The sequence below is a fragment of the Poecilia formosa genome, unplaced genomic scaffold, assembly GCF_000485575.1.
Source record: "Poecilia formosa unplaced genomic scaffold, Poecilia_formosa-5.1.2 Scaffold103, whole genome shotgun sequence".
Lineage (NCBI taxonomy): Eukaryota > Metazoa > Chordata > Actinopteri > Cyprinodontiformes > Poeciliidae > Poecilia > Poecilia formosa.
The window spans coordinates 1852369-1865761 of NW_006800042.1; the positions used below are offsets into that span (position 1 = coordinate 1852369).

General features: G+C 38.7%; 1 protein-coding gene across 1 annotated transcript in view; it reads left to right on the forward strand.

Annotated features, from left to right (window-relative positions):
- The first annotated feature begins 1903 nt into the window (after positions 1–1903).
- The window catches only part of sv2ca (synaptic vesicle glycoprotein 2Ca), a 33114-nt gene continuing 21624 nt past the window's right edge, over positions 1904–13393 (forward strand). The window contains exons 1-2 of the mRNA XM_007559310.2: positions 1904–2369; positions 8500–9256. Of these exons, the coding sequence (XP_007559372.1) occupies positions 8656–9256 (601 nt within the window). The 5' untranslated portion in view covers positions 1904–2369; positions 8500–8655. The remainder of the gene's footprint in view (positions 2370–8499; positions 9257–13393) is intronic.

Sequence of the window (13393 nt, forward strand, 5' to 3'; positions counted from 1 at the left end):
AATGATGCACGAGTAATATCACTCTCCTATCTTTGGTGTGTTTGCACCAGAAATAGCCCGACCAGATACACAATCATTTTTGCAGTGGACAGTGCAGCAGAATCTCTAACTGTGTTGGTGTAGCTTCAAGCCTTTGGTGATGTAAATACTGTAGAGCTGTATGTCCTGGTGCTTGCATCAGTTGGCTATTCCCCTCATTTCCCTCCCTCTATTCTCTCAGGGAATCAGTCTTCGGTTTCAAAGGCATTAGGATCGGAAGTACCGGGTTTAAAGGGAGTCACTGTTTCACACTTCAGCTAAAGAGTCAGCTCATCTATTGAGAATGCTTTAATGTATGAAATAGTAGTAAAAATAAGATAGACTGTATAATCTCTGTTATGTGATATTCAGTAGTTTTACTCTTCAGCTGAGAATAGTGTATTATGGCATCTTATGGGAACTTTATGAAGTTAGAGAATGCAATGTTTTTTTTTAGTTTTTTTTTTACGTGATCCAATTCCCGGAGGAAAGTCTGGAGCCAAAAACATGTTTTGGCTTAAGTTGAGAGAACAATATATATAAAAGTTAATATTGGCCTTATGAATTGTTAATAGCGATAAAGTAGGCAATCAGTTTCAGTAATGGAAAAGTTGGCGATGTTTCTCAAATGAGTAAAACTTTTCTCAAATTGTTCAACATTTTTTCTTCAGTCCCAGGAGATAGAGAAAATTACACTGTCATTCACATTTCACAGCTAATTTTGTGATTACAGATTTTGGAGGTATGGGAGGGTTGATCTGTGATGCAGATGCTCAGCTGGAGTCTGCAGCTCCAAGGAGGAGCTGTGTGGAAATAGGTGGCGTTTGGTGAGAGCAAATGTTTTATGCACTCTGAGTGGTTGCCAAGGGAGACTAAAGGATTCCTCAAACATCCACGAAAGAATCAAAGCAGGACTGCATATTTTGATGAGGGAATAACTTTATAATGTGATATGTAGCTGAAAAAAAAACTTTATTATGTACTTTATATTATTGCTCTTATTTCAAATGCTTTATCTGTTCAGTGTTTTTTTTTCTAGACACATTTATGATTTTTTTAGACAAGTAGAAAAGCAAAAAAAAAAAGAAAAATAAACTAAATATTTTTCTCTACAGAGCAAATCTAGTGAATGTTTATGGTGTTGAGAGTATTGTGTTTTTCTTCCCCTCTCCAGATAAGCCACTGCTCTCTGTTCCATTTTATTATTCAGAAGATAATCTACAATTAGGGGAAAGGCTTGAAAGGTGTTTCAAAAAACATGCTCCTTTAAGAATGATGCACAGGTTCATATTTAACTGTGCACCTGGATTCTGAGAGAAGCGGTGACAGTAATGAATAATACATAACAGAAGCTTTTAATTGAGACCCAAAACTGAACCACACAGCTGCTAAAATGCTCAGGTGTTGATCTGTTTGCACGGTGGCAGAAATAAATCTACATGCAACAGCTACAGAGATGCTTCTAAGGTGCAACGTGAACTTCCAAATAGTGTCTAGCATGAACAACTAAGGCTGATCCAGAAAAATCACACAAGAGAGGCAAAAAGCAGAAAATATACGCGATGGAAAGAATTGTGCAGAATTTGCAAAAATAACCCTCTACATATAGTGAGGTCAGCTTATTTGCTCAAAATATTAATTTAAAAAACTTTGATCTGCAGCTGATAAACAACAGAGCTCAGCTATGTCCTATCAATTCTGAGCAGCTTCTCAGGCTCATTGGAAAAAAAAATAAAACTAAAAATTTCGACATTGCATGCCACTGCCGCTACCATGCTTCACTAGGGATGTCTTTGAGACTTGCAACAAAACGTACATTGCGCCTTTGCTCCTATTAGCCCCAAACATATTGAGCTGGAGTTCAATATGTTAGAGAGGCAGCAGCAGCAGCAGCAGCGGCAGCGGCTCTTCCCGACTTCCAAAATGACACATTTCCTTCTCTGTTTAGCATTCATGCGTTGCAGCTTTTCACGTCAGTCTCCTAACGAGATTGTTCCATCAGACGGAATTACCCGCATCACTCAATGAAATACAATTATTGATTACACTGCCCCCTCTCTCTGGCTCTCCTACAACCACACTCTCTCATCTCCCGAAGTGCTGCATGCAGTCAGACAGGACTGCATCAGAGGGGGGAGAGAGACAAAAAAAAAAAAAAAAAAAAAAAAGAAAAAAGAAAGAAAGAAAACCCTGTCGTGCGCTGGCAGTTTCCTCCGATCCTGCTCCTCATCGGGGGAGGGGGGCAAAAACAAAAATCCCAGAAAGAGCTTCACTATTTACCATGAAGGGATAACGGAGTTTGCTGCAATGTGTTACTTTCAGCTCAGTCCACTCTTCACGCCATAAAGACGGTAAGAAAAATACTTTTTGTTTTAAAGCTGCTGAACGTGATGACTAAAGAAGAGCATGAGTTGGTGGTTTTCCTTGCGATCCTGTTTGCACTTTTCCAGCTTCATTTCCAAACATAGTGGATGTTGGGATAAGTTTTTTTTTTTTCATCGTAATTTATTAGAAGTTGGTTTGTTTCCTGTCGTTAATCTCCGGTCAAGCGAAGACTTCTGCAAAGAAATAATAATAATAATTAAAAGAAAACTGACAAAATGATCAAGTATATAAAATATGCGTTGTAGAATCCAGTATATTTTTGTATATGCCTAGTTGCAAACACTTTTTTTTTTAATCTTATCTCGCTCTAAATGTCCAGGTTATGTAGTTTGTGATATCAGACACCGCTGTACTGTAAGTCTTATTCGTGGAGCGGAGCTGGCTGCGGATCGTTCATGCTTTTGTGCCGTGAAGCCACCTGCCCTGAGGCGGTTAAAGCACTCTGCACTGCCGCCAAAAAGAGGAGAGAGGATGTGAGAGGAGGCAACTGAGTCATCCCTGAGCTGCACCTCAAGAAGCAGCGAGCGATTGACAGGCGCACAGCCGTTGAACTGGAAATCTGTGGCAAAGTGCTTTGTTTGCATCGCTATGGCTGCCCTGCTGGGTTACCACTGATGAGAGCGCTCGAAGAAAAAGAAAAGAAAAGAAAAAAAAAAACTTTGGGTAAAGTGACTGCAAGCTGCTGAATGCATTATTTATTCCTACTTAAAATTCATTCAAGTTTTTTCTGTAAACAGGAGTTACTCTGTGGTGGTTTCATAATGGACATGGTGTCCACGTCCCTTATGAAGGGCAAAAGGAAGCAAAAAAAAAAAAAAAAAAAAGAAACGTTTTAGTTAGTTAGTTATTTTTTCCCATCAACTGAGTGGAGGTTGAGTGTTTACCAATGTGTGTTATTCATATTGTAAGCTTGGTAAGAAAGGATGGTCTTACACCTGAGCTGCCTAATGAAGCTGAAGTTAGTATCTGATTCACCCATCCTTCCTTCCGTTTATCCAACTATCCTTCAAGTCACCATTGCAAGCAACTGTGTTGCAATATGTCTCGGCACATTAAGAAAAAGTACTATTTTACCTTTTAATTGTTTTTCTTGAAAACATATCTTAAGAGCTGTAAAACGTTCAGTCTGTTCATGAAAAAAAACACACTTATTTAAAGATGTTTAATTCAGCCATTTTTCACATTCATTGAGGCATTCATTGTTACAAGGCAATACAAGTGATAAACCATGGATTTATAATCTAACAGCAGTATTTCAAAGTTTATTCTCTGGGCCACAGAGTTCCAGTGTAAGGCCTGTAGAACTGGGGTGATGTGCTCTGTCTTCTTGGGTTTTTGAGAACATGAGCTGGATCGACTGTCCTTGTAGGCATTGCTACAGTATTCAACTAAAAATCGCATCCAGTGGTAACTAAGACAGAAGTGGACTGTATAATGAATAAGTGCAAACCTGTTAGTGAGGAATGGTGAAGACCAGTGGTGACGTTTTAGTGTTGTTGTAGCATTGCTCGAAGTCAGTTTAATAGTTTTTATTTCTAGCTTGCCAGCGAGCTTAGCTTTTGAGACAGTCATCGTTACTAATAATCTTAATCTTAGCTGCGGTTAAGTTTAAAAAGAAGACTATTTCAACCATTTCTTTTGCCTTAATCACAAACCAGATTTTTTTTTTAATAAAAGATGTGGTTGTTAGGAACGGCTTCCTTGTCTTGAGTACACAACAGAGATGTGTTAGGAAGGAGAGGATCTGCATTCATTATACATGTTTGTACAAACAAATTGGCTGCAGCCATGAAACTCTGACCTTAAGCTGTTTTAGCATCGATCTATCTGAGCTTGAAGGTAGTAAATGTGTATTTAGGAAGATGATCTGGATTGATTTTAGGTACGTGCTGTTATCTTGTTGTCTATAAACTTTCAGTTGTGCAGATACTTCCTTTTCACTTCCATTTGATTAATAAGATACAATTAAAATTGTTCCTTGAAAAAAAAACTTAATATAAAATGTTCAACAATTAGACATTTTTGTAAAGAGATTTTATTTATCAGTTTGGGTTGAAAATTTAAAAATGAATTTGTTTTGAACTTATTTTCGTAATTAAGTACATTTTATAAATTATATTAAATTATTTTTTAAAAATGTCTTTTAGCTGCTGGACCTATGCAGTTTCTAAACATAGATGTTGAATAAAATGACAAAACACATACAAATTCTACATCAGTTAGTTAAACTCCACCGTTTGTAGTGTATAACACATCCGTGACAGAGAAGCTTACACTTATATTTTCCTTTATGTTTTGTGATTTAAATTCTTATTTTTTTTATATTTTACATTGGATCAGAAGATTCTATCATAGAAATTATTAACCTTCTGCTGAAATGACAGAAAATATAGGTTTAATGTTAACATTTCTCACTTTAGAAAGACAAATGTCAGCCTGTTCTGGGGCTGACATTTGTATGTCATATTTTATACGTAGCTTAAGATCAATTGAGCTTGTGAAGTCGCTCATAATTCGTGGGGTGATACAATTCCTATGAAACACCCAGCGTTAAACGCTTCTTTATTTTCCACAGCCGTCCTCTCTTCTTTCTCTCTAGAGTCGGTAATAGCATCAGCGTTTGATGAGATCTCCTGACCGAAGACGTCATAGGCTGCCTCCGCTTTCCAGATGAGGTCACGGGCTTTCTGTGTCGATGGGATCATGTGCGGTTCTATCCACTTAGGAAACGGACCTGCTTTTTTTGATGCCGATGGAGCAAACCGCCCATCGGACCTCAGCGCATTCGCTCGTCTTTGAAAGCAGCGGGATAGGTCGGATCTTACTGAGGTTGCAGGAATTCCTGTTTTATTGAGGGACATTAAAGTATGCCATCACAGAGAAATAGTTTAAACATGTAAGGAAAGGAAGAACTTTGCTTATCGAAAACCATCACTGTTTCGATAAGTGTTCCTCTCTTTTTTGAACTTCCATTGTTTCGTCACTTTCGGCAAAACTTTATAATAAATGACAGAGAAGAGGTCAAATAGATCAATTTTATGAAACACATAAATGCTTTCCATATAAAGTATAACTTTATTTTCTTCCTGAATGAAGACAATTGGGTATGCGGCTCTGAACCTCGAACATCTACATCTTTCGTCTTCTCTTAACGGCCATGTGATACTTAAAATAACGTAAAGTTTCTTTAAAATGCATTTGTTCACCTAGCTTACTTAACTTTACTATAAAGTGAAATGATCGTAACATCCATTCATCCATGAATATGGACCTGTAGAAAAGGAAAATAAAAGCTGGAGGGCTGCAGATTGTAGTTTGAGAAAACAGAAAATAGAAGCGGCAGTGTCGGGGTCACAGGATTTGATTGTGATTGCTCAGGCTGTCTGAGATGTCGGGGTCTCGTCAGCTGCGGTCAGGTGAGGGTGGGTCGCCCGCGTGCTCGCGGGTGTCCTCAGAGCTTCATCATGGCTGACAGCACGCCTCATCGTACACTCGGTTGATTCCCTGAAAGACAGGGTTCACCCAGATCCACCACGTGCCATGTTTACTAAGCTAAAGTTGTCCGTCTTGCCTTAATCCTAAAGCAACAGGTGATTCCGGTTCGGTGACACTGCCGAACTTTGACATGTGCAATTAAGGAGTTCTTAGGTCAGAATTTAGTTTGTTTTCCTTAACAAGCTTCACTGTTTAGATAGGAGGGAACAATGTTTTCCTCCAACAAACCTAAGATGTATCCATTAGAACATTTCTGGTCGCTTAAGGAAGGGAGAAAAAAAAACAAAAAACTAAACGGTATGCATCTATTTGGAAGGATCAGGAGTGAGATTGTTTTTGAAAAAAATAAATCAATAAATTAGATTACAAAAAAAGCTGCAATAGTTAATATTGAAGGCCAGCCTCAATGCAGACACCATCGGTCTTTGAGCAAAGGGGGTAGTCGTTACTATAAAACCTTTCCTCTGAGCCAAAAGAGATTAGCAAAGTCACCTTGAATAAGCAATGTCATTTTGCCCAGTAAAATTGCATTATGGAAGCTGGAGATGGTCCTGTGATTTGTGTCCTCCTGACAGGGCTTCAGTGTTCATTAGAGGCAGCAGCAAGGAGCTCTCAGACTCACTGGAACCACAGACACAGCTCTGAGCATCCCCACCCTTCGCATAATTATGCAGCTTACCTTATGAAATGTTTTTGGCAAAAACATTTCATAATTCTTTTAATATATTAGAGTCTTTGATACATTAACAATGGGGGCAGGACGTCTTTAGTTTTTAACGTTTTGTGTTTGGTTGCCATCACTCTGACCTTCAGTTCCCAGTGCAGACACCTCATAAAGCACTTTATAAGTAAAATCGCATTTTATTGAAGTCTGAAATTCGGAAGGAGAACTATTTTCATTCATGATGTTTACATTCATTTACAGATGGATGTAACTACTTTATATTTTCTTGGTCCAGAAAATATTTGGTATACTTTCAGAAACATACCCTGACTGTATTTAGACACGTCTAATGGCTGCCTTTTGATCAAAAGCTGCTAGATGTTTTCTATTGTATCTACCATAAAAATAACATTAAAAAACCTCTGGTTAATAAAGCACAAACATTTTGCATTATTATTTTTTTTAATTTTAAGAAGCTTTTATTTTGTCAGTGAATTTGTAGCCTTATAATTTAAAAACTTTATAAGGCTATTTATAATTTAATAGTTGTTGTTAAGATTCTCTGAGACCTAGATGCCTATGGATAGTGAAGAGTGCTAAGCTACAATAAATAAATAACTTATGAAATAATTATTTAAACGTGTCATTAATTTTGCACAAAAAAACCAAACACAGCAAATACATCGCCCCAGAGGTTTGGCAAACTTGTAAGAAAATGTCTAATCCTGTCCACTGGATGGGTGAAGTTCACAGGTTAAATTATTTAATGTTGTGATCCAGAACAGGAACGTTAAATGATTTATGAAATTGTGAAATAATTACATCTAGCCTTTAAAATGAAATCAAAACATCTAATTGAGGCAAATATAATTAATTCTGTATTTATTTATTTTTTCTGTATTTATTTCTAGTTTTAAAAAAAATAATGACACATTTAAATAATTATTTTGTAAGTTATTTATTTATTGTAATTTGGCACTCGTCGCTCTCCATAGCTTCCACTCTTTTCTGCTGCACCCTGCTAACAAGATAAATATGGTTCTTAGTCCAGATTAGTGTCCACTGGCTAAAGGCAACATTCCTCTGTCTCAAGTCATATTTACACATTTGTAAAACAGAACATAGTTTAATTGTTGGATGTTTTAATGAAATGCTTCAAGCTAGCAAAGTCGATTCTGTAGGAAATACTTATGTGTTAATGTGGTATTTCCTCATTCCTGTTTATTAGATGTTGCCGGTGAAAGTCTGAAATTTTCTGAACTTATTTAGTGCAAGTTTGTTACTTCAATAATGTTTTTTTTTATTATTATTTTTATCTATGGTTGAGCGCTTTACAGATTCAATGAGCACATCACGCTTAGCCATGACAGTGAATTAGTATAGAATGTTGATATATGCGCCTTTAGCAAATATATATGACGTACATATTAAGTCATTTGACAATGACATTATACAGTCACAGCGATAAGCACACAGATGCATGCCTGCACCCCATTAATTGCATTTCTTACTGATCCTTGTTTATTCGATTCCTTTTCACAGACCCGATTGTGAGTCAGCAGATTCAGCATTTCAGCTTGGAATAATCACCGCCTCAGAACCAATGCCAGCTCATGAAATATAGAACAAGGAGAGACTCTCTGGAAATTGAATTTTTATTTAAATAAAAACTGAGCTTTACAAAAGAAAAAAAAAGTGATGCTGCCTCACATCAATCCAAATGATTAAAAAGAGAAGAGTGTGAGGATGATTAAAGAGGCTATGAGCCGTCGGTGGGAAGTCGTCTTTTATTAGAGGATGATTATGGATGTAGTGGTGGTATCTATTAATAATCTCACTAGATCTGACTCTTTTTCTCTTTTGTCTCCAATCTGTTCTTCCCTGCTCCCTTCTTGTACTTATTTGTCTGTTATTTATCTTTCCCCTGTGTCTTTTAGCCCAGCTGATGACGGTGATTGCCGGAGACTTTGAGGGTTATCTCCTGTTGTGACTCAAAAGTGCAGCATCTCTAGATCCTCCGATAGCCGCAAATCTCCATCCTTCTGCACTCAGCCCTCCAAACCTGCCAGAAAAGGTCAACATTTAGCGCCACTATGGAGGACACGTACAATAACAGGACTTCTCTGGTTAAGGGAGCCAAGGACATGGTCAAGGAGGCCAAGCGGCACACGGCGAAGAAAGTCAACAAGGTGGTCGACCGCGCTGCCGACGAGTACTCATCTCATCGCAACTACACGCGATTCCAGGATGAGGAGGACGAAGACGAGGATTTCTACCACCACCAGAAAGGACACGAAGGAGAGAGTTGCCGTGACAACGAGGAGGGCTCCAGCGATGCCACGGAGGGCCACGATGACGAGGACGAGATCTATGAGGGGGAGTACCAGGGGATCCCCTCTTCAGCCGCAGACAAGAAGCATAAGGAAGGCCAGGTGGCACTGGGACAGCCGATGTCGGATGCAGTGAGGGACCGCAGTGAGCTGGAGCAGGAGAGGGATGCAGATGAAGAGGAGCTGGCCCAGCACTATGAGCTGATCATGCAGGAGTGTGGCCATGGGAGCTTCCAGTGGCAGCTGTTCTTTGTACTGGGACTGGCGCTCATGTCAGATGGTGTGGAAGTGTTTGTGGTGGGATTCGTCCTGCCCAGTGCAGAGACAGACATGTGTATCCCAAACTCCAGCTCAGGATGGCTCGGTAAGATCCCAGTTGGTGTTCAGATTTTGCTTTTCTACTGATATCATCCATCCAGGAAGGCAGGCAAATGATCCACACTGTTAAAGTACTTATGGCACTAAATCTTTTTTTTTTTTTTTCACATTTTATCACCTTGCAATCACAAAGAGCAATGTATATTATTGGAATTTTATATCAGACCAACGGAAATTAGTGCTTACTTGTGACCTGAAAGGAAAATAACACATCGTCTCAAGCTTATTAAATTAAAATTTGAAATGTCTGATTTGCATTTGAAGTGACAAACAACCTGACCCTAAAGGATGTTTTTTTTTTTTTTTCACCATGATCAGAGAAGATGCTAAGAGTTGATTTCAGGATCACTAGTACTGAATACAGAGCCTTTTCTACCAGTAAGACACAAAACCCAATACAAACAGTCAGGACTGCAAAGGATTGGTGAGATCAGTGTGTTGGAATAACCCTGTCAAAATCAGGAGCTAAATTCAATTGAAAGTCTGTGGCAAATGTAAAAAGCAACAAGCAATCTGACTGAGCTTCAGTGTATGGCAAAGGAAAAAAGGGGAAAAAACTTCAGGTTCTAGACTTGTAAAGCTGGTTGAATCAAAATATCTGCAGCAGGACGGGCAGCAAAAGCTGTGGACCCAGGTATGAATCCTTGTGCAAGGCCCTGCACAGCTGGTATGATTCTGAATCAGGTAAATGTGTTGCATTGATCCACACTGTTGCTGGAGCTCACAGGACAACATCCACCTGACTGAAAAGCAAGATCAGTGCAGGTTAAACATCAACCCAGCTGGAGATTGGCTAGAATCCTAAATGTCGTGTTGGAAGTGTTTCAGTCCAGTGGTCTCTGTGTGTGCGTGTGTGTGTGTGTGTGTGTGTGTGTGTGTGTGTGTGTGTGTGTGTGTGTGTGCGCAGCTTAAGAGACAAGCTGGTATTCCCTGTGTAACTCTGTGGAGTTTCAGCAGTCTCTGTAGCTGCAGGTGTATAATCCATCACTGCAGAGCTGTTTACAGCGTTTGACTTGCTGTGTCAGAACCAGAGTGGAGAGGACGTTAAATCGGACTTGCAGCCCTTAGATACTAACCGCTACGGCAAGGCATTACAAAGCAAAACACCTGATGCAGACAGAGTCGTGGAAACGTTGAAAATCTGAGCTACAACCAGGAATCGTATCAAAGATGGGCATGCAAACTCATCTTTATCTTTATTACTACCTTTTATGTTAAGTCAGCTTAAAGAATTTGAACACACTTTTTTTAGTGTTCCAAAAGAGAAACAGAGCAAACAGGCGTGTTTTGAATTGAAGTGACAAACGTAGATGTGCAGTAACTTTATATTTTAAAAAGTGTCTTTTGAAGTATCACTGTATGCTCACTCCGTGACAAACCTCGTAGATATTCACGTCCTCTACCTCCTCTTGTTTGTACCTCTCTCCTTTATCCCCTGTCATCCTCCATTCAGTGTGCCTCTCTTTTCATCTTCTGTTCTCACCCATCCTTCTCATCTTTTTTCCTCTGATTGCCCCCTAAGCCCCTCCTCTAGTGATGATCACAGTAGGTGTGTGTGTGTGTGTGTGTGTGTGTGCATATGTACTCATATGATTGCTGTGACCTTGTTGCTACCCATTTTGTGGCTAGTTTGTTGTGCAACTGTACTGTAGCATAGTTTAATCTGCTTTGTGTTTTTGGAGCGTTTTAAACATTGACATGATCAGCTAGTTACCTTATATGTCTGTGGGTGAATGAACAAAATGAACAGATTTAAATGTTTCATCAAGTGGAAGCACAAACCAAGTTAAACTGGTTTCCAACAGTAGTTATAGTAGAGATAGTTTTCACCATCTCAAAGTTAGTTTTAGCAGCAGTAGTACATGATGCTTGGCTTCCGTGTTGGTTTGATTTCCCATGATTTAGCGTGATTTTATTGAAGTGGAAGTTCTGATTATATAATAGGAAAAAAAAAAAAAAAAAGCAGTTTCTGCAGTGTTTGTTGCTCCGTGACTGAGGGCAGCCTGGACGTTACACTGACAGGGAGGGATGGTATAAAAATTCACTGGCACAGAACTTGGTGATCAATAGGCAACACACAACAGACATGTCTAACACAACGTAAAAGTAAATAAATATAATTTTGTTATTTTTATTCTTTTAATTTAAAGTAAACCTTTTAATTTAAAGTAAACCAGGTTTACTTTTAATTTAAAGTAAACCTGGAATAATATTCAACATAAAGTACATAGCAAAAGGCATTTACCTCTTTGAACTCTTTCACATTTTGCTATGTTACAACCACAAATGTATTTTATTGGGACTTTATTGCAAAAATATTACCTAAATAGGAGGATAATAGAAAAAGCTCAATGTTTTTTTTTTTTTTTTTTTTTAAATGATTACATAGTTTGTATTTCAGGCATGGAAAAGGAGGAGGTTAAAAACTATTGTTTTTAGAGCAGAGAGCGTGCAGGGAAAAAAGTGCTCTCAAATATAAGCATTACAAAGAAATGTGTTCTTTCTCATGCCATAATTGTCTTTTTTTTTTTTTTAACTGAATACAGTTAGATCTTTTTTTCAGAACTACAACAACAGACTTGTTCCTAATAATACAAACATTTCCTGAGTTTTGCTGTGGAGCCTTTATTTCTGAATAACCTGGGTTAATATGCGTCTCCAACATTAACTGTGACAGATGGAAATAAGGAAGTGGAATACCATGTGTTGGAGAGCGGGAGCGTGTCTGCGTGTAGAGTTAGCTGTGAAGGTAATTGACCCACGCAAGTTAACCGCAGGCAAAAAAAAGATTTTCCTCTCCCTACCAAAACATTAATGCATTTTAAAGTAAATTAGTGACTAAACGGCGAAATATATTTTTTTATTTTCTGGACAAAAGAAATAAAAATATTGAGAAATTAACGTTTTGAAATGCTTTGATTGATTCTATCTGCACTAGAAAATAGTCACCCACAAGCACAAGGACTCGGCTGAAATAAAAGGGATAATTCACAAAAGCCACATGCCGTTGACTCAGAATGCGTGATGACACTGCAGGTTTGCAGGGGGATGGATGCTGTAAATACCATAAGCAAGAATTATGGATAAGGAAAGGCACAGAGGGGAAGAAGAACCATATGCAGTGCAACATGTGAAAAAAATGGGGAGGGATGTAGCTGGAGAGAGTTTGAAGAGGAGAGATTACCAAGTCAGAGAGGAGTAATGGGGTAGGAGGTGTAGGCGGACTGAAGCGGCGAGGTGGAGACTGATAGTATGTAGTACACCAACACAGTGAGGGAGAGGCTCAGCTATTATCTTTGACACAACAGACAAAGGGATTGCATCACCCTATCATTACTTGTTTCTTCTTGTAGGCTGACTTTTTCCTCCTGAGACTCCCCTCGTCTCATTTACTTTCGTGAACTTGACTGTTTTTACTTCTCTTCATTTTTGTCTTGTGTCAGCTGACCTCGTGTACACTCTTTGCACGCTAGCTTCTCTCTTTGGCTCCATCGCAACAGCACTCGTACTATTTTTCACTTTTTCATCCCGGTGTGAAGCCTGCTGGTTGAATGTGTGGAGCTTGTGTGGCCCTGGTGCAGCTGAGCGTGGCTAAACTGCAGTAAGATCCCAATGTCGCTGCAGAGATTAGGCTGCTTGAAAAGTGCAGCTAGCTCTGGATTGTGTGTGCATGTGTGTCGAATTAAAGTCAAAGAAATTATTATTATTATTTTTCATCTTCAGGGTGTTGGAGGGCTGTGCATGGAGAGGGTGTGTGTGACAGGACTTAATGTGGCATCTTAAAGAAGAAAGCTGATGTCTCCAGCACGCTCTGCAACAAGCCCCATGGACAGCTTTTGTGGGAACCCTGAGAGTGTGAAAATCCTTCAAACAAATTCCCATTTCACTATATTTGCATCAGTTCACATTAAAAAAGAAAAATATGTTTTAAAATCTGACCTTTAATATTTGCTGAAAAACTTAGGTAACACTTTATTTGAAGGGGGATGAATAAGACTGTCATGACACTGTCATGAACATGAATAAGCCTTCATGAATATTTATGACTGTAAATTATGACACTTTTAATACAAAGTTTACATTATTCAAAATCTCTTTGATATGACAACTTGACATTAACCAA